This window comes from Blastomyces dermatitidis, assembly GCF_000003525.1.
Source record: "Blastomyces dermatitidis ER-3 genomic scaffold supercont1.1, whole genome shotgun sequence".
Taxonomy (NCBI): domain Eukaryota; kingdom Fungi; phylum Ascomycota; class Eurotiomycetes; order Onygenales; family Ajellomycetaceae; genus Blastomyces; species Blastomyces dermatitidis.
In genome coordinates, this window is record NW_025544774.1 from 9,381,916 (window position 1) to 9,402,406 (window position 20,491).

A 20,491-nucleotide genomic window follows, 5' to 3' on the forward strand; every position below is an offset into this window, starting at 1 on the left:
GCTTCCAAGTTTTGGTCTGGCGGGGTATAAGGCAACTTAAATGGTCATAGAGCGGTCCCTAAGGAGGATAGGACCCAGAACATGGAGACCAATCAGCGAGTGTTTTTTTCAACGCTGTTCTAAGCTAATTCATGGAAGCATTTCCCGAGCTTGGAATTCTAGAGAACTGGTCAACCATGGATTTAAAACCGCAGGCCGTTTATGCAGGAATTCTTCCCGGGTGAACGGGGCCAATAATTGCTTTTTAAATAGCAATGGCTCTTGTCCAAACTTGATCGTTCAATTGTGGGGGCTCAACCCAATGTTTGTACTTGAGCTTCGCTAGTGTACATGGTTGGGCGGTTACACCTTTTTAACAAATAAGAAGTGTATAACGGGGGAAGTAATATGAAATATAATACAGCAAGGAAAATAAGTCTTAATGCATGCCCAATCCTCGGATACCAACTCCATAACCAAGTAGTGTAGAGAGGAGGTGTACATTTTTGGGGGTGTGGTGCCCTCCGGTGTTAAGAGCACTATGCTCCCAAAACGCGAAGGTCAATAAGGAAGAAAAAGGGAGTGATATGAAGAGCGGAGACTTGAATCAAAGTCTTTTACTTATTCATCACAAAACTATTCCTCCTCAGTGTTGATGGGCTTGCCTTCCCTCTTCCAGTCATTGATATGGGCTAGAATGGTAGCAGCAGCAGTTTCAGCAGTATCTTGACGGCCGATACATTCAACAAAGTCTCCCTCCGGATCTACAGAAGGTTGAAAGTTAGTCATATTTAATCCCTAGCAGACTAAAGTATGCGCCCGGGGATAAAAGTTTGGGGTATATCAATGGGGGTACTTGACATACCCATTAGGTAGAAATAAATGCTGTGGTCAACGAGATAGTCCTCTCCCGGTGTTATATTCCGCGGTGTACTGAAATACACGCGGTACTGCTTGCACACATTCTTCACCTGCTCATACGTGCCTGTCAATCCAATAATCCCCTTATGGAATTCCGCTAGATACTTGCGCAACACATCGGCGCTGTCGCGGGCTGGATCGCAGGTAATGAAAACGGGGCGCAAAACGGTTTTGTTGTTTGATTTGGCTTTCACAATATCGATTATCTCGGCCATTTTGTCGAGTTCGTCTGGGCAAATATCAGGACAATGAGTGAAGCCGAAATAAACCTAGGATGATGCTGAATGTAAGAAATTTAATTCTAATGAAAAAGCCTATATCCTCTCAAAATGACTAAATAAAAACGAATGAAATGGGAAATAGACATGGAAGACCCACGAAGCTATATTTTCCTTTTAAATTTTCTTCTGTGAATTCGTTGCCATCCAAATCCTTCAGGACGAAGGGTCCGCCAACTTTTGGCTTGCCAACGCCCTTACTCATCTCGGCGATTCTCTTTCGCTCAAGCCGCGCTTTCTCATAGCGAAAGTAAAATATCATTCCCACGCCTGTTACGACGAACAATGCGGCGGCCTTCCATGAGAATGGCCCGGTTGAAGCGCGAGCCTTTAATTGCTGAATGGTTTTGGATTTCGGGCGGGGTGAGGTTGTGGAGAAAGAAGCAGTTTGAGGATTCGACCGAATCAATAGTAAAAATGAAGGTGATCTAATCCGAGTACCGGGAGCTTGTAGTGACCTCCGACTCGACGAGTATGATCTGCTTGCGATGCGCTGAGAGATTGGGAGGGCTGATGGTGCTGCTCCCCACGGAGTAGGGGATTGGAAAGCAGCATGTTTCATCCAACGGGAGATAAATGAAGTGCGACTGGAAGCCATGTTGACGTTTATTTTCTTTTGCTCCCAATTAAACAGTTAAAATGAGAGGATCAACAGATCTTGTTCAGCAATTGGATATTTATTTACTGGCGAGTTGCTCCATTCCAATATTTTATCACATGATCAACTGCTGATTAATCTGTCTTCGTTACGTTACTCCGCGTAGTTATTATTATTATTATTTACTCGTTCCTTATGTGCTTGTCCACTTTATTGAAAGAATTATTACTATACTTTTACCTACGCGACTGGAATGGAGATTGCGATTAACCACGGATCCGCCCTTTCAATATCAATCACCAGTCCTTGTACTGTACTGTACTCCCGTACATGCTCCTAGAGGCTTTATTTATCCCAATTACTCCGACCATCAACGGGGACATCTGGTCACATTGAGATATTAGAACTCCAAGGCTCTCATCCAACGCCCTGCTTGCCAGATGGGGGCCGCCGGAAAGCTGCGGCATCTGAAAAGAGCCAGAACAAGTTTTTTTTTTTTTTTTTTTTTTTTTTTTTCCTCGTCCGACTCCTGAGAAATCAGGCCCTACCTAGGTATCCATAACTGATAGATATATAGCCTTCCTAGCATTTATGATTAGAGTTTACAATAATTCTTCCAATCTCGTGGTTAGTACACTTATTATTGAATTACAAAACGGCAGTTGCTGGATCAAATGCCTCCAAATCTAAAACTCAAAATCAGAGTCAAAAATATATAGAACAGGCGGATTTGGGATACTGATGGCATTCCGCTATTCTTATTCAGCTTAAGCTTTCCGATCCTTTCTACATGAATACCCGAGTCCGTCAGATGCATACGTGTATTCCTTCCGCTGCAACCTTGCTTCTGAACAATGTTCTAGTCCATCTCTTACTTCAATTCAAGAAGTGGCCCTATATCTATTTTCGTTCCCCAAACTTGTCCATAACTGACAGTCAGAGACTAGTTACATGATGTCATAAAGTTTCTTTTCACACCACACAAGACTCAAGAATCGATACAAAATAGGCAGGAATTTTCAACCGCGCAACTCTACGAAATAATTATCTGCTTCGCGGTGAAGTTGACAAACGTTCGGAAACCAAGGGCCTCTCCTCACTACGTGTCCGGAATATCTGTGCGTTTTCTAGCAAAGTGAACGATGGAGAAGCATTCCCTAAAGGATTACTACGTAAAAGCATCCGAAGCGCTAACAAGGCGTGTCGGGAAGCTATCACGGGGCATCAAACGCAGTAGGAGAAAGGAGACGGTTCAAGTTTCCTATCAAGACGGTCTACCGCCATTTTTCAACTTAAGTGACGATGTCATTTATTATCTTATTAAGGCAATCCCTCCCGCGGATGGAGCAGCACTCGCTGTGACATGCAAAGCCATATGGTTCATAATCGGCGGGTCCCCCGGTGTTCGGAAGCTCATTGAAAACAAGAAAGATCGCGTTAGCCTCCTCGCGAGGCTGGAGATCTTCTTTCCTCAACATGTTCTCTGTCATCAATGCGCGGTTTTCCATCGCCGTCAGAAACTAAACCGTCATATATCATTCCAGCCAAGACCTTGTGATGAGGTGAACAGACCTATAAAGTTTTGGGACTGTTTTTACCATCTCCCGTTCTCCCTGGCTAAAGAGGTTATGAATCGTCACCGATACGGGAAGGACTATGGATGCCCGATATCCGAGATTGGTTGTTGTGCGGGAGAACTTGGATGCCCTGAACATTTCAGATTTCGGCGTTTATTTGGTAGCGCCAAGATCGTCAATGGCAATCTAGTTCTGCAAACAGACCAGTATGCAGTGTTATGTGGTAAAGAAGGGCCAGTTTTGCCATCTGCGAATTTTTTCCACTCTCGGAATGGCACGTTTCCAACGCTCCTTTTCTCCAAAATCAGGGGGAAGAGGGAATGTACATTCATGCGATGCCCGGACTGCTCTTCTGAATTTCGATTGCTTGTTGACAGGGTAGAAGGGAAGAATCTAGTTAGGCAAAGGATCACGACTTGGATAAACGCCGGAGCTTGCGAAACACCGTATGATCCTCAGTGGATATCGGCGGCGGGCTGTCAGTGTGCAGGTGTTCGAGATTGTCACCGTATCACACCAGAGGATTCCTTATATCTTAGCCACTATAACGAGAGACCGCCTTCTGACCAGAAACGGGGCTTTTTAAACTTATCGTGGAGGGATTTTAGGCCTGACCCTTTTCTATTTGGAATTTCATTCTAGTTACACAACAGAAGAGGGGAGGGATGGAGGGGATCGCTGCCTGCTATCACCAGGATACAAGGGAAAAAAAATTAAAATCAAAATTCAAAGAAGTCTCGAACAGCCACACTGGCACAAACAAAGCGGGAAACAAAAAGTGAAATGCAAGTATGCCTGTTCAATCCAACAATAATAGCACAATAAGGAGCAAAAGCCGACACTATCTCCATGTTGGCTGGGAAAAGCCTGCCCTTTTTCAGGAGAATGATTAAAGAGCCAACACTCGTTTATTTCACGGAGGCCAGGACCCTTCAGGGAACCCCAGCTCAGAGGGACCATCGTTCCAATCCCGAACAGGCCCCTTGCTGCTAGCAAATTAACTCAAAAGTGACCCCCCTGAACTACTCTCCATCACCACAAGTCACCACTGCGCGACCCGAGACTCCACTCACTACGCCAATTTTCCGAAAATTAATCTTAATAAATGGGATGGAAAGGGCTATATGAACGGCTCAAGGGCATATCTGCATATAAACTTCTTATATGCATGTAAATATGTTTTAATAACTTATTAAATAATATACTCGCACAACTAATATCTAATATTAAGGAGATTGTTTTGAAAAAGTATCCGCCAGCATGGCAATATGCATCATCATATAACGATAAATTCTATCTCCCATCCATCCCTCACAAGTGATCAGAAAAAAGGGGAAATCGAGAAATCCTTTTGTCTTTTATTTTTAACCCTTTGATAATGAGGAGGATGGGGGCGGGAAAATGACATTATATGCACTAAGGTGGGTATCGAAATCGAGAAAGGAAATTGATTAAATGAATATCAAGATATCAGAACATGCCAGCCATGTAAAAAGGATTGTACTCATAACAGAATACAAGGGTGGAAAAGCGTTAAAGAGGAAGAAAAATTAACAAAAGCAAAAAATCAATACAAGGAATAAGCATGAATGAGGAACAAAAGAAGTGGGGAGACTCATCACACGAAAGGGAAAAGTAAAGGAAGATATCAATCAAATCAAACAGACGCTCACGCAAACTTGATTCAGATCTATAATCATGCGGATACCAGTCAAACAAGGTGGTAATGACGGGTTAAGGAGTAAAGCAACTGACAGTTTTACAGAAGCCGAGGAGGGAGGGACAGCCAGCATATGCCAGGTTCCGGTAGGATATGCGAAGATTCTAACATGCCGAGAAGGACAATGGAATGAAGGCTGGGAGTTTGGAACTTGGTGGTGGGAACTGTCGAATACAGCCAAATGCATTTTCATCACATCAACTAACCACCACCCCCTTCATGCCATTTTTAAAGGAAGTTTAACCGCGCCCCAAAAATAGCCAAAAAAGAAAAGAAAAAGAAAAAAAAGAAAAGAAGAAAAAAAGAGAGAGAGAGCATGACCAAAAGTACACCCAAAACAAGAACTTGGGGAGGTGTTCGCTCGTTTATTATTCGTTTCATCTATTTGCTTTAATGCATGCCACGACTTGCCTGGCTCGCACGGCTCGGGCTTGTTCGACTTCTCTCATCTTCTTCTAAAACGTCACTGAGCCGTGTGGGGTGTCGATGTCGCGGCGTCACAGAATCCCACGTAGGTGCACCCCCCCAACCAGATCCGCTATAGTCGACGTTAGAGCCATACCCAGCACCTTGAATATCTTCAGGTGAACTACCAGGTGGTCCGCCGCCGTACTCAATGCCACCCACTCCCTCGTATCGCTGGCTGAATTCGCCTTCGGGCATGTGTTCCATATTCTCATAATCATCGCTGTCGTCCGAGATGGTGCGGGGATATACGATCCGACGATCCCGGTCTTGTGTGTTCCGCCTGTATGCCGCCTCCGGGTGGTCATACTCCTCCGATCCAAGGTCGCTGCCGCCTGGCTCGCTAGTTGGTATGTATGCGCGCTCATCGGCCCCTGTGACCTTGGGCTCGCTGCCGTGGAGAGCGGAAGGTTCATGCTGGTAGAATCGCCCGTGTGAGTCCTCAGCATGGTGGGATTGACTATATGGGCTAGAGGTTGCAGCAGCCTGAGTTTGGGTAGTAGCCGTTCGTGCAGCAGACATGGCGGCAGTAAATGTTGGCGGTTGTCTTGAAGGTGAGCTTCCAACGTCATGATGTGACGGGCGGCCGGATTCACGGGTGGTTTCGACAAAGGGATCAGTGGCTGTTGGAGACGAGACTTGGCTGTCGTATGCATCATGTTCAGTTGGCTCAGGGACGTCTTGTCTAGTTTGCCCGCCCATTGTTGTGGGACCAGGGCCACCAGGGTAAGGACCTTCTCTTGTTGGTGGACGATTTGTACTAGTCTGTCTGCTAAGAGCGGATTGCATCATGGGGACTACTTGCACACCGCCAACTATAGTTGGCTCACCGTTTCTTAAAGATACCGTGCGGTCGCGTTCTTCCTGTTCTCTTCTGCCAAGTTCCTCCCAAGCACGCCTCGCTTCATCTTTCGATATCTGTAATTCACGACGCATTTCCCGAACTAGCTCCTCCGCCTTTAACTTGTCGCTTTCGGCTTTCGCAATTGAATTTGCTGCCTCCGCGCGAGCCTGCCGTTCAGTTCTTAATAGTCTCTCCAGCTCCGCCTGGACCTCCTGGGCGCGTTCCTGTTCGGCACGTGTGTCGAAAAACCAGCGTTGGAATTTCCGTTCCGAGGACGCCCGCAAGCGTTGCAACTCAACCACTGCATGGAACAAATTTGCACCAGCCGCGGAAAGATCAGTGATTTGCCTTGACATCTGCTGGCTGAGAGGGTCACGGCTTAGTTCCTCGTTGTTTTGGTCCAACCGGCGTATCCAGTATCCCGTCAACCCTTCCCAATGTGAGGAAAGCGTCTCCCAACGTTCAAAGGCATGAGGAAATGCAGCCCTGGGTCTACTTTGCTGTTGTTGAGTCTGTGATTGAGTCTGTTGGCTGGATTGATGGGGAGGTTCGGTTTGTTGTGTCTGGGAGGTTCTAGGCTCTTCGAATGGTGGAGGAGCGGCTTGCGCAGGCATAGTTTGGGGTCTTGCCTGTGATGACGAAGTACCCGGCTGCGCAAATGCTCCTGTTGTAGTTCGGGCAGATGGTTGGGACAATGCAGGAGCAGGTCTCTGGTGATGTTGCGGAATTGACGCCCCTCGCTGTCGGGAAGTTTGAGGCTGCTGAGCTCCATCACCGGGAATACGTGACTCGGGAGGGACGGCGTGTTGTCGTGTACTTGAAGATGGCACAACGGGCTGCAGACCGGATGTCGTACTAGCTGGAGCAGCAGATGCCTGTATTCGTGAAGTGCTCCCACCGCTCACTCGGTCACGCCTCGAGCTTTGATCTTGCGGGGCGACTCCTCCCCCTTGTCTTCGTTGACCCGAAGGTTCGCCGGCAGCGCCAGCAGCTGGCAAATGTCGCCCCGGCTGGGGGAACTGCTGAATTTGCTGTTGTTGCAGCTCCTGCTGGTGCTGCAATCGCCATTCTGTTTCCTGCTTGTCTCTCTCCCTTGCCTCCTGCTCTGCTTTCTTGCGCGCTTCACGGTCACGACGTTGTCTCATAATATCAGTCGGGGTTCTAACTCCACTAGGAGGATTCGACTGGCCGGCAATGGGTCCTGGAGCGGGTCGCGAGGTTCCATTTTGGGGCCGGCCATTGCCCGTAGATCCGGAGGGCACGGTTCCACCAACGAGCTCTGACATTGAGGCGTTAAGCTCGCTCAGGTCTGGGGTAAAAATGAAGGGCTGGCGAATAGCCTCTTCCAATACCCAGAGGATAGCAGACGCAGTGTTTGATGAAATACGATTGGTTCGTCGGGGCCAGAATGATTCACCAGTTTGTTGCAGCGAGCTCTGGTAGGTTGTGTGACCTCCCCCAGTCTGTGCTTCTAGGGGTGGATTCTGGAGTGCGCTAGCACGATCGATTGCTAGATCCGGCTCGACAGTTGCTAGTTGCGTCGCGAACCTAGCAATTGATGGTCGACGAGGGCCTAGGGCAGGAGAAGCGCTGCGTATATTTTCAAGGCCAGAGCACCTCCGCAGCAAGCGGGTACGACCTAAGGAGGTAGGTGAAGCAGATCGAGAAGGAGATCGCGAGGGTAATTCAGAATGATGAGGGTTTATCTGGGCAGGGCGCAGCTGCTGGCGCTGCCGTGCGGATGGGGACGTTAACGTAGGCTGGTCGTAAACTTCGTAGGGCTCGTCAAAGGGTTGTGGAGGTGCTGGAGACAGGGCTAAACGGGGGTTTGAATGTGCCGGGGCGGACAACGCGAAGTTATGAGAGCACAATTGAGGCTATTATCCTTCCCCAGAACAGGTGTGGAACTTCTTAGTAACCTGTCCAACAGTAATTAATAGCCCAGGAGAGGTTTGGAGGGAATTGAGACGTCCAGGATGAGCTGGCAAGCTGGCAAACTTAGCCGCACAGCAGTAATTTTTCAACAAACAAGCAAGCAAACCAAAATGTATGAATAAAAATCACTAGAGACAAGTAAATTAAAAGAGCCAGAAAAGCAGCCAAAGCCCAGAACGACAATTGTCGAGAGACAATGGTGGTGTTGTTGTTGTTGTGTTGGAGCCGAATGCGGTGGCTGGTCAAATGAGCTTGCAGCGCGGATTTAATTCAGATGGCTGGTGGAGGAGAGACAGCCAGCACCAGAAGCTCGTTGGACGACCGAGACAGCATCGTTCAGGGCCATACACAGCTCAATTGGGTCAACGCCGCAACATGATTAGAACACGCACTGGCGGGACAGGCAGCGCGTGGGAGGTGTGGTGTTCAGGGAATTGTTTTGTGTGTGAGAACGAGGCGACGTGCGATGGAGAAGTTGAGGCTGATTGCTCGCCGGATTGGGAAATGCGGCGGATTGCTTTTTCTTTTGACTCTCACACACCGAAACAACTTCTGCAACAACTTCAACTGTCTACTAAAAGATCAATTGTGCGCCAGCCCAACAAAGTGCCTATGTCCCCGGTTACTGCGAACAACCAGAGATAGATATTCCTCAATATCTCCGTGCCTCCGGCCTTGTTGCAGAATGTTTGACAGTGACGAATGTCAATAAACGGACTGAACTTCCAGATCAGCTCCCCTCTCACTGGATTATTTCGTCGTTGACTCCCTTCCCTCGCTCTGCCGGCTTCTCTCTCCTACTTCAGAGATGGTCTTTTCGATACTGGGCAGGGACTGGGAGAGCGAACATGATACTTGTTCGCAAGCTGCAGCACTCTAGTAGCAAACTTGGGCACAAGAATCTGCCCCAGAGGAACACAGAACCCAATAACGCCAGATGGGGCGTGGTTTACATATGGGATCCAACAGATTTGCGCTGGTCAGGATATTGGGAGTCGGAGTCAATTTCAACTTCCTGCCCTACGACACACCCATGGTGGGATTATTTTAGTCTCCACACGTACAATCTGCCGTCAGCGCAAAAACCATCCATATTTAGGTCATTTTGAATACTGCCGAGGAACAGTATCAAAGAGCAGGCATGTCGTACTACGCTCATGACTACGCTCATGAGTGCCCTAGGCCGCCAACAGGACTCCTTGAAACTGGCGCTGGACCAGGTTAACTTAGCCTCTGATGACCATCCTATCCACATTCAGAAACATCCCTGTCTGGACATCTCACGCCCCTCAAATTGTTCATGCCCTTGTGCCAACGAATCCATATTAGGCCATGAAGATGACAGCTCCCATTGTTGAAAGTCTGGCGCTCTCTAAATGCTCGCCTGGCGGGCCCTTCTTTATGACCCAATCTCGGATGCTGCAATTACGTTTATCATGGAAAGCGAACTATGCCTAAAAGCGAAACGCCTACCCATGGTTCAAACCAACGATCAAGTTTACACGTCGCACTTTCAGCTCAGACTGGACCACCTACCATCTTAACTACTATTTATACAGAGTCGAATGTTGACGTCCATATACTGATTTGGATTCGGATTTTTTACCCTGGACTTGAATGCCGCTATTCTAGACATCGCTTCCTACATGCAAGGGCAAGTTGAATTGAAAACACCATGGTTCATTGATTGATTCTCAGTCTACTGCTTGCATTGAAAATATAAATTACGAGGTTTTATTGCCCTACCTACTGTTCATCTTGCTTATTTTAGTTGGCTGCCTTTACAGCATCATGCCCAATGTATAGTATTATGCGTCGATTTTACTTCACCACTCGTTGCAGTCAAAAGATCGATCTAATTACTCGACCTGAAGAACCACTTTCGGATGCCACATCTGACTTGAAATATCTCGTGTCCTTCTCCTCCTACATCCCAGACGAACCCCATGTATCCAACTTCATCCACCGGGCCTCACGAGTTGATGAGTCGAAGTTACATGATGGGGGAACCTATGCGCCTAGGAGTTCGCCACTCGATATTGGAGGCATATTTTTGATCTCTTGTTACACATTTTGATCACTGACTCTGCCCATTTATAAGTGGAAGATTACAATATACCAACCAACCATGGAGCTCAGATATTTGTACCTACATCTACACAGGCCAACCGGGTCATTGAAGCCAATGAGCAGCTTGATTCTACGCATAATATGATGTCATAACATAAGCAACCAGCCGTCACAGCAGGTTGGAGCTTGCAATTGATTCCAGGGCAAGTGTTGCTCCACGTGTCCAGGTCGACAATGCTGATGATACATCCGTCAATTTACGCCCGCCATGAGCACCGTTTCAACACGTTTCACCACATTTGGCCGCGACAATTACCATACGTTTTATAGTGATCCTAGAACTATGCCCGCCATCTCTGAAGTCACAGTCACACTCTTTATGAGCATGATCGACCGTCTTCAAAAATAACACCATCTCCCGACCGCATACCCCTCTTTCTTGTCCGTGATTGCCCAAAAGACGCTCGTTATCAGGCTCTCAGAAGCCTGCCATTCTAATTCAGTGATCCTGTCGAGCAAACTCCTACCTTACATATCGATGGGTGCTCAACAACCCGTTCCAACAAACATGAATCATAAATATCCTCCATGCGATCCCAAAAGAATTCCCCAGTATCAATTTGAAATCCAACCTGCTTATTCTACGCCAGACCACTTCGTAGAAAACCACGTCAGTGAAGTTCAGGAACAGAACATTTCTTGTCTTCCCTTCTTCATTCACGTGTTGGGCGGTTATTTACTATTAAATACGGCCAACGTTGCGAAACTGCATATGGGAGTATAGTCAGTTTTACGACGATTGCCAGCATGTGTGCTTATACTTGACACGGCCTGGGGCGAAGCGGAGGGAAGTGGTTCGAATAATAATCATAATCATAATAACCATATCCCCGATATCTACGTGTGGTTCAATGCCTATTCATCTATTTTTCCTATCTTATCTCTGCCTAATATTGAGAGGACATAAATTGGCTCATGGGAGCTTGAATTAAGTGTCATGCACTAAAACGCTATCTTGATATCTATCTCGAGTAGAGTGTGTTCACACTATCCTTCCTTACAAATTAGCACGAAACTTATATACACAAAACGCGCGTGTGGACGGGTATGACGGGCAGGGAGAAGGAAACTGAATGAGGAAAGATAAGCGGTGCAAAAGCCAAGGGGATGGAAAGCTATAGGGCGGAGATATACATACCAGTTCCAAACAAAGCTCATGATTCATATCACGTCACCCGCAGCCGGAAATTAGCATCCTGAGCTTCCTCGTCCTTAAGAATGTATAATAGAGAAGCGGTGGTGAGGTCATAGAGAAGTGAAAAGGCGCCGGTCCCGAGAACGATCGTTAGACGACATGTATATCGCCAGCAGGCTGCGAGCAACGCCCGTCTGCGTCCTGACGCTATAGTTCTCCCCTGCCGTCCAGTGTCCCCCGCAATACGCACTGCACAGCTCCCCAACCAACACGATGCCACAGGACGCTTCTCCGGACAGGAGCTGCAGGGCACAGAGCCCAAGTCACACACACACATATATCAACGGTAGGTACAACCCTGTTCATCTGGTCGCGGCCAACAACTCCCTAACCCTCCCTTCCCACCTCGTCACAACCTCATCCCCAGCCTTCGCCAGCCTCACACAGGGGTCTACCCACTCGCGCCTCCCACCACCACCATCACCATCACCACCATTACCATTTCCCGTCTGCTCCGCTACCCCTTCCCCACCAACATCCTCCGCAGCAGCCCCAAACACATTCTGCACACTTAACTCCTTCTTCGCCGCCTCAAACATGGCCGCAATATCGTCTCCTGCACCCCGCCATGTTCCACTCCCCTTAGCATCCCCGTCACCACGGCCACCACCAGCACGGCGAGCAGCTACAGCAGCAGTGGCCACCAACCCCTCCAAAACCCCCAACACAGTCCCAACGCGCAACCCCAACTCCGCACCAACAGGGAATCCCCCATCAAAGCCGCGCTGAACATGCTCGCCTTTGGCCACGGAGATGCCATCGCGGTAGCCGGCTGTGACGTGTTGGCGGCGCAGGAAGGGGAGGTCGGAGGGTTCGCGGGCGAGGTCCCGTTGGTGGGGTTGAGGGGCAATATTATTATTATTGTTGCTGTTGTTGTTGTCGTTGTTGCTTTCTAAGGAATGTTGATGTTGGTTCGGAGGGGAGGAGCCGAAGATGTCATCTAAAAGGAGCGCTGTGGAGGGGTGTTGGTGGGTCGGGGAGGAGGGGGCGGTTGTGACGGTTGTGGAGGGCGAGCGAGGGGTCAAGGTGGAGGTTTCCAGGGCGGAGGGGGAAGAGGGGCGGGATTGTTCCGAGGGGAAACGGGAGGCGGAGGAGTTTCCCATGGTGTCTTTTTCCTTTCTTTCTTTATTTTATTTTATTTTATTTTTTTGGCTCTTCTGGTTTTGGTTCAGAGGATGAGGAATTTGTCGTGGAATTTGTCGTGATAGATAGGGGGAGGATAATCGGTGGAAGCAGCGAGAGCTTTTTTCTTATCACCACGTGACAATGTGATAAGACCCGACCTTCTCCAGGGCTATGGAGCAGGTAGACAACCCTACGCTATCCAGCAACCAACTACACACTACACTCTATAAAAATAAAGAAAAGGGGATAATTCATGCACAGCACACTATTGTCTTAAATCGGGCAGCAATGTGCACCATGTCAAAGCTAAGCTAGTTCTACACAATATTATATAACACAGAATGTCAGCAACGGAACCCTTGTTCTAGGCTTCCTCTAGCTTCGACGGTACTTCCTCTTCCAGCCTTCGCGCCTCTTCCTGCTTCTCATCTCGGGCGGAGCAGTATACAATACCAGCGGTCCATATGACCATTGCGATCGAGCAGGCAATCATAGCCCACATACCTTTCTATAAATGCGGTCAGCAGGGTCAGTGTGTCGGATACAAACTTGACCAAGTCAAAGGAAAGAAATGTAGGGGAGGGAACAGAGTGAGGACGACATACCGTGAAGAAAGGTGCCTGATCGGCCGAATAGAACAGCAAAGCCCACCACGCGTTCACCACGTTGCTCCCCATATTCATACTAGCAATGACAATGCTGCGCATGGCATCGTCCTTGTAGCGCATGACGTCGTTCGCCCACGCGAAGAACGTTGCCTGGCACGCATACACGGAGCCAGCCCAGTAATACGCGCCGAAGATCGTCGCCGTGGACGACCCGGGGCCAAGAATCATTGCAGAAGTAGCAATGCCTGTAATACCAATCCAGTAGCCGACAAGGTATCGCTTCCCGCCCAGGAAATCAGTCAGCGTGGCCCAGAAGAGCGTGGAGACGATCCCGACTGCCGGCACGCCGGTGGGGTAGTTATTTAGCTGCGGGACGGAGTAGCTGTTTGTTGGGTGCGATTTCATGTAGAGCGCCAGCAGGGCGTTGGTGGAGAAGGATTCGGTCTCTCCTGCGATGACCCAGAGCATGACGAAGCCATACCAGTGCCAGGAGGAGAAGATCTTCTTGACGAAACCAAGGCTCAGCGGGGCGCGTTCGCGGAGCGGCTCGGGGGCGCGGGCGATGGCAAGAGCGCGTTGTTTCGCGTTCAGGTATGGAGCAGTGGTGGTAGCGGGGGTGTCGGGGAAGAGGAAAAGACCATACAGGGCAATAGGGACCGTAATGAGGCCGTCGACCTGGAGTTGGGCATGTTAGCATATTGGTCTTTGCATGGATGTATATTCCTGATGTTTTTTGAGGCGACACAGGGGAGGAGGGAGATTTCTTCCCAACATACAATGAACAACCATCTCCAGCCTGCCATTCCTCTGGCGCCGTGGAATGACTTATGGATACCAGTCTGAATAAAGCCACCAAACATAGTCCCTGCAAGTCCTGAGGCAGTGAAGATACCACTTCTCTTGCCCAGCTCTCGCTCGGTGTACCATGACCCGAGAATATAGTGGGTACCAACGAAAGTGCTCGACTCAGCTAGGCCGAGGAAGAAACGGATGGCCATGATAGACTGCGGCTTTTGGACAGAGGCGGTAATCATGGTCAAACCACCCCAGAACAACATCATGCAGGGGAAGAAGATTCTGGGTTTGAAATGAATGAGCGCCAAGTTGGAGGGCACCTGGCCGAGAATGTATCTGCGCAATAAGAAAGATGTTAGATTTCGGCGTTGTGTGAAGAATGCAGAGAGAATGTAGACTTGACAACCATACCCGACGGTAAAAATCGTATTAATCAAATTGAGCTGGTTCCCCTGGAAGTTCAGATCCTCCTTCATCCCGGAGACGTATGCATTGTTCAAGTTTGTCCGATCCAGCTATTCAGGCACAGATAATAAATATTAGCCCAACTTTTAACCCATCACTTGTTAAAAGATATGCGACAGTAGCTATAACTTATATATAACTGTATAGAATACCGTCGACAGGAATGTAAAAGGAATGACTCCAGAGGGACTCACATAATTGGCAAAGTACATAAGACAGCAGAAGGTGAGGATGAAAAAGTCGATCTTGCGCAGCAAAGCAGCTTCACCTGGCCTGCTTTCGGTGCCACGCAGGTACTGAATGAATTTCCCTGCCATGACGGGCGACAGTGAGCCTGAGGGAGGCCTAAGGTAGCTAGGAGTAGATATTGTTATTTATTATTAGGATTTCGTAAATATAGTTCTTGCAACTAAAGTACTACCCAGGTGAACCTAAGCTCAGGACCCTGTAGCCAGAGCGTTTTGGTGACCCTGGGGATTCAAAGAGTACGAGCAAGAAGAACCATGGGGGAAGAACGGGTGTATTATTATTATATCCATAGATTTGTTCAATCAGAGGTAACATAGTTCAATTACCCTCGGCAGTGTCCGCGCCCTCCCCATATCCCACCTCTGGGGGGGAGGATAGAAGCGTTTGGACTATGGAGAGAGCTATCTCTCTCGAAGCTGCTCATCACTTGGGAGAAGCTATAACTAATAGCTAAACTGCCTAGCTTAGGCTCTCCATAGCATAGCACAAGGATGGATGCCAAGGTAGGGAGGGATCTTGTTATCTTTTTTTTTCTTTTCCCTCTCTGGGGAAATCGGTTCTGCCTTTGAGTGGAGCGCGATTTGGGTACCTATCATGCAATAATGGAACGATGGAGACGATGAATGGAATATTCATGATAGGGCGCTGCTCTGTGTTGTGCTGCTGGACTAGAGATGAAGATTCCTCTCCCGTCTCCCCGTCGTTTGATCCTTCACACGGCAAGCCGATCGCTGCTGTACTTGACTACTTGGTGAGAGAAACCGGGGACGCAAGTTTGCCACCGTTGTAAACGCGGGCCCTCCTGCTCCTTGTTCCTTGTTCCTTGCCGGCTGGATTGTGGTGATGTCTTTCTTGTCTTGCGGCTGTGGGGCAGGTTTGGGAATTGGGAGCGGTAACTTAACTAGTTAGAGCTTGTTCCAACCGTTCGATGCTGGAAGGTATTTAGTTTCCCCCCACACACACGGCCAACAACAAGACAAAAGTGCTAACTAGTTACTGAAGACTTAAGAGTGAAGAGAGATGGATATATGTTAAACATCCAACAGCTGGGGCAACCTACCTTTCTCTACAGCTCCCGCAGCGAAGGTTAACAATCTAGCTACCTAGCAGAAAGATCATGGAGAAGGAGGCAGGAAAAAGTCATATATTTACGCGGAACTTCAAATATTGCGCCTCCATATCCTTTCCCCAGTCCCCAGTTCCCAGGCTCTATCCGCTCAGTTCTGATTATATAAATTCCGCCGATAACGGCGCCGCCAGGCTCTATTCAAAGGCTTGTCTTGGCTTGTTTGCTCTTGTCGTATTCCTATCCATCTAAATGACTTGTTCACAGAAAGCGAGGTTCGGATATCACGACTGATCATGTTTTTATTGGAGAATCTATCGCTTATGAGCGGTCCGTTGTTATGTCTTCAGTACTATGTAGTAGTTACTCTGTAATGACACAGTCCAATGATACGATAAGGAAAGTCTTTGTTAGGCGGCCCGCGGTTGTATGTAATAGTCTCCCCGCCATGCGCTGGATATCTCCTTTGCTAGAAGAATTTGATCCGTCTTGAGTTTGGTTCTTGCTGTATATCACGTCCGTGCCGGTGTTTCTACTAACGCCCAAGACGCACTTTGTAGTTCCCAGTGCCTTGGAAGGTATTTAGGTCTAGAGCCCGACGGGAAGGCTACCAAATCCTAGAACCAGAGAATCGCCAGAAAATGTGACGAGACATCCCATCCCGTCAAAGAGCACGGATTCCTGGGCGGATTGTTGTTGTATGGCAGTTATAAAGATTGATTTCAGGGGGGTGTGGATTTTATATCACCACCCCCGACCGCTACGTAAATAACCCAAGCCTTGCCCAGGTAAATAACCTTATATTTAACCAGCCACCAGGTTCCAATGGAAACTTTATTATTTAGTTCTATTCGTTGTCCAGCAAGGCATCAAAAATTGTCGGATTGGGTGTCACGGATGAATATGTTGAAGACATATGAATCTTATCTGTATCAAGATCTGCTTGTTATATTATCCGTGCACTATCTAATATATCTATTTCATACAAAAGATGGAGCTATTTATAGTAAAATATATGTGCGAGCCAAGAGAGCTAGCATAAGCGAGTATTAGACGAGCGTTGTAGTAAGCTGATGATGATGAGAAATATTGTAGTAATACGATGTTGGTGGCGTTCAGTAATACGATGTTGGTGGCGTTCAGTAGTGTATAACCTCTTTTTCCTGACACACCCCCTTCAGCGAATGTAACATGTAAAAGAAAGTGTAAATGAAGCTGCAACAAAAAGAGTGTAGATGAATCTGTAACAAAAAGAGTGTAGATGAATCTGTAGAGATTACATCAAGATAGACCATTTATTCTGCTTACGCCTTGATGATATCTGATATATCAACTAGGCCTAGCATCTTGACGAATTCTGTATGTTTCTGGCGTGGCAGAGTCTTAGTGAGGCCATCCGCTGGCATCTGGGCCGTAGGCACTCAATCAACTGTAATATCGCTGGATTGAACATGTTCTCGGATTGATATCTTTCGGATAGGATGACGATATCATCCACATAGAAGAAGACAATTAATCGATCATTTGAGAAGAGGCAGCAATCCTCTGGCATAGAGGTGAAGTCTAGCGTTCTCCGATTCTTCGCGATGTGGGTGTTTTTCAACATCTGCCCAGTGGTTCGGTGGATCTGGCAGTTGAGATCTATGGATTCTTGAAGTCGGTATGGATGCTGTTGAGGTAGATGTATTGTTGATAACAGTAAAAACAGTATTAGGAAATAAATTTTGAGACTTGTAGAAGTCTGGGTGAGAATGAGAATGAGAGAATGCTTCATTGATCATTTGAAAAGGATTGGCTTTGGCATTTGCAACTGTCACAAGGTGGGCAGCTCTGTGATTTCGGGCTCGTGTACGATTATCTATCGCAGCTGTATGTGTATTGATATCAACATTGGGACCTGTATCAACATTAGGACCTGTATCAACATTAGGACCTGTATCAACATTAGGGCCCGCTGGCCCTGGCGTAGGTTCAGGTGTTGGTTTCGGTGTATGAGATCTAACGTGGGGACGTCTAGATATTTGATTTTCCGCATTAGATAGATGGCAGGGTTTGCAAAGCTCGGTGGTAAGCTTGTCCGCAGCATCTTCTTGATGGGTGATTTGAATGCCAGTTGCATCATTTGCAAGTTTTTGAATGGCGATTTTCGATGGATGTCCTAATCTCTTATGCCATGTTGACTCAGTAGCTATAGAGATCTTAGGTTTTTGAGAAGGTTTTGTGCGTATTGGCAGGTTGGAAGAAGGATGATTTGTAGAAGTTGAAGAATTTGAAGATATCGTTTTTTCAGATATAGTGATGTTAGATGTGTGTGGTGTGGTAGCTGCATCGGCTTCGGTAGTTGATTTTTCCGAGATAGTTAGTAAAACAGCTGTTTCACTATTATATTCTGTAACTAGCAACCCCCCAAATACTTCAACGCGTGCAAAGATTGTATTATCTGCGCATTTTCACAATCTGAAGTCTTTTCCATCATAATAGATGCCTTCTATATGGAAACACGGTTTCCATGCAATGATATTTGTATGGAAATTCGGGATGTAAGCCGCGTTGGTGAGATTGACATTGAACTGCTTTCCTGCTTCATTTATCATGATAGTTCTAACAGTTCCATAACCTTCAACTTTAGTGCTGGAATCGCCTGTATAGACTTCCGCATTCTCGTTCGCAGGTGTAAAGGATAGAAAATGTGTTCGATTATTGCATATATGCTGTTCCGCGCCAGTATCAAAGATCCAGGAGTTTCGGAGGTAGGAGCAAGAATGTGAAGAGTTCATCGATATTTTTCGGATTTGCTGATCGATAGATTGATGATCGATAGGTTGATGATCAATAGATTGATGATCGATAGATTGATGATCGATAGATTGAGGAACTGATTGCTTCAGAACCATTCCCCCTAGGACTGCTTCATTGGCATCTACCATATCCGTATTTGTGGATGAATCTCTAGATATCGCATGATCAATACGTCTCTTCAATTCTTGATTCTTAAGAGCTTGATCAATCTGAGTTCTCTTCTCCCCGTTTTCCTTCCATCCAGGTGGCTTCCTTGATGGATTGAGATAGTAGCACTGGGCGTATCGATGACGGGCTCCGCAGATGCAGTTTCCGAATGTCGCTGGTGATGATTGCTGAGGTCTTCCATTAAGGGTAGCAAAGTTCATAGGTTTATCTCCTTTGAGAATACCCATTTCCCTATACCGTTCCTTGAAGTCCTTAACTAACTCTATCAAAGATATAACATCTTTATCACGTCGGACATCCTTAGCCCATGCTTGTGCATAACCTGCATCAATAGCTAGGTTCGCATTTAAGAAGTCTTTCTTCAAGTTGAACTGTCCAGCTATATCCGCCTCTTTGATATCATCTTCGATGAGTGACCAGTCATTTAACCACTTTTCTATACCTCTGTTTTTCAGTGCTTTGCAGAGATCATGGTATCGGGTTCTCACATCATCTTGATAGTCCGCGGTTGTGGGTGAGAGACGATCTCTTAATGAACGGATAATCTCCTTCACATCATCATCCTCGCTGCGTACATGTCGTAGCTCTGTGGCATCCACTGTTCTCCATATGACATCTCGTATCTTTGTCATACCTTCATTCATTTTTTCATATTTCATATATTTGATTTTCCACGCAGTGACCTTGATGTCATATGCTATCTTGGCCTCCGCGGTGGCTTCTTCTGGACACTCAGGTTCCAGAGGTTCTTCTAGTTCAGAGAAGATATCGGGTTTATCAAGATTGATGAAGTCTGATACCTTCTTGTCCTTTGCATATCCTAGCATATGCTTGTACCAAAGTTTCCAATCTCCAGGAACGCTAAGGTGTACTGTCGCACTAGACATTGTCTTGTCTGTCATATCGGTTATATTGAATGGATTGAGGAATCGGTTCAAGTATTTGAGGATAGATATGATCAGAATTCAGGGTGTATATCGGTCGAGTATTTCGGAACGTATACGAGTGAGGATCTATCGTCTCAGTTCGAATGATAGTTATCAGTTCGAATGAGGACGGGAATCTGGTATGGTATAACGGTCGAGTTGATCGGACCGTATACAAATGAGGATCAATCGTCTCAGTTCAAATGATTGTTGTCAAATTCGAATGAGGATTGGGATCGGTGTATCGCGCTTCTCTTCAGATGCTGCTTACCGGGAATCAGGTATAACGGTCGATTAGATCGGACCGTATACGAATGAGGATCAATCTTCTCAGTTCGAATGATTGTTGTCAAATTCGAATGAGGATTGAGATCGGTGGTGTATCGCGCTTCTCTTCAGATGCTGCTTACCGGGCTCATAACTGTCGGATTGGGTGTCACGGATGAATATGTTGAAGACATATGAATCTTATCTGTATCAAGATCTGCTTGTTATATTATCCGTGCACTATCTAATATATCTATTTCATACAAAAGATGGAGCTATTTATAGTAAAATATATGTGCGAGCCAAGAGAGCTAGCATAAGCGAGTATTAGACGAGCGTTGTAGTAAGCTGATGATGATGAGAAATATTGTAGTAATACGA

At 47.0% G+C, this 20,491-nt stretch overlaps 5 protein-coding genes across 7 annotated transcripts; 1 reads left to right on the forward strand and 4 right to left on the reverse strand.

The window, feature by feature from the left end:
* Positions 1–615: 615 nt before the first annotated feature.
* Positions 616–1,776, reverse strand: BDCG_01290 (mitochondrial metallochaperone Sco1; the record flags this gene model as incomplete). Its single annotated transcript, XM_045416791.1, has 3 exons — positions 616–743; positions 845–1,169; positions 1,279–1,776. The coding sequence occupies 3 exons, from the start codon at positions 1,774–1,776 to the stop codon at positions 616–618; spliced, it is 951 nt and encodes a 316-aa protein (XP_045272440.1).
* Positions 1,777–1,972: 196 nt separating this feature from the next.
* On the forward strand, positions 1,973–4,675 carry BDCG_01291 (uncharacterized protein). The gene is made up of 2 exons (XM_045416792.1): positions 1,973–2,403; positions 2,543–4,675. The coding sequence occupies exon 2, from the start codon at positions 2,919–2,921 to the stop codon at positions 3,993–3,995; it is 1,077 nt and encodes a 358-aa protein (XP_045272441.1). The 5' UTR covers positions 1,973–2,403; positions 2,543–2,918; the 3' UTR covers positions 3,996–4,675.
* A 788-nt stretch (positions 4,676–5,463) lies between these two features.
* BDCG_01292 (uncharacterized protein) lies at positions 5,464–8,663 on the reverse strand (the record flags this gene model as incomplete). The annotated part of the gene is made up of 2 exons (XM_045416793.1): positions 5,464–8,198; positions 8,621–8,663. 2 exons carry the CDS (start codon positions 8,661–8,663, stop codon positions 5,464–5,466), a joined length of 2,778 nt encoding a protein of 925 aa, XP_045272442.1.
* A 2,162-nt stretch (positions 8,664–10,825) lies between these two features.
* BDCG_01293 (essential protein Yae1) lies at positions 10,826–12,792 on the reverse strand. Of its 3 annotated transcripts, none has more exons than XM_045416794.1 (2): positions 11,586–12,792; positions 10,826–11,434 (listed from the first exon to the last, which is right to left on the reverse strand). In XM_045416794.1, the coding sequence occupies exon 1, from the start codon at positions 12,743–12,745 to the stop codon at positions 11,945–11,947; it is 801 nt and encodes a 266-aa protein (XP_045272443.1). In that variant the 5' UTR covers positions 12,746–12,792; the 3' UTR covers positions 10,826–11,434; positions 11,586–11,944. The 3 variants fall into 3 exon arrangements, with proteins under 3 accessions (XP_045272443.1, XP_045279511.1, XP_045279512.1); XM_045416795.1 differs by having other exon boundaries at positions 11,099–11,439; XM_045416796.1 differs by having other exon boundaries at positions 11,243–11,516.
* A 137-nt stretch (positions 12,793–12,929) lies between these two features.
* BDCG_01294 (MFS pantothenate transporter) lies at positions 12,930–15,806 on the reverse strand. Its single transcript, XM_045416797.1, has 5 exons — positions 14,830–15,806; positions 14,582–14,685; positions 14,152–14,506; positions 13,373–14,050; positions 12,930–13,275 (listed from the first exon to the last, which is right to left on the reverse strand). Exons 1-5 carry the CDS (start codon positions 14,950–14,952, stop codon positions 13,132–13,134), a joined length of 1,404 nt encoding a protein of 467 aa, XP_045272444.1. The 5' UTR covers positions 14,953–15,806; the 3' UTR covers positions 12,930–13,131.
* Positions 15,807–20,491: the final 4,685 nt, after the last annotated feature.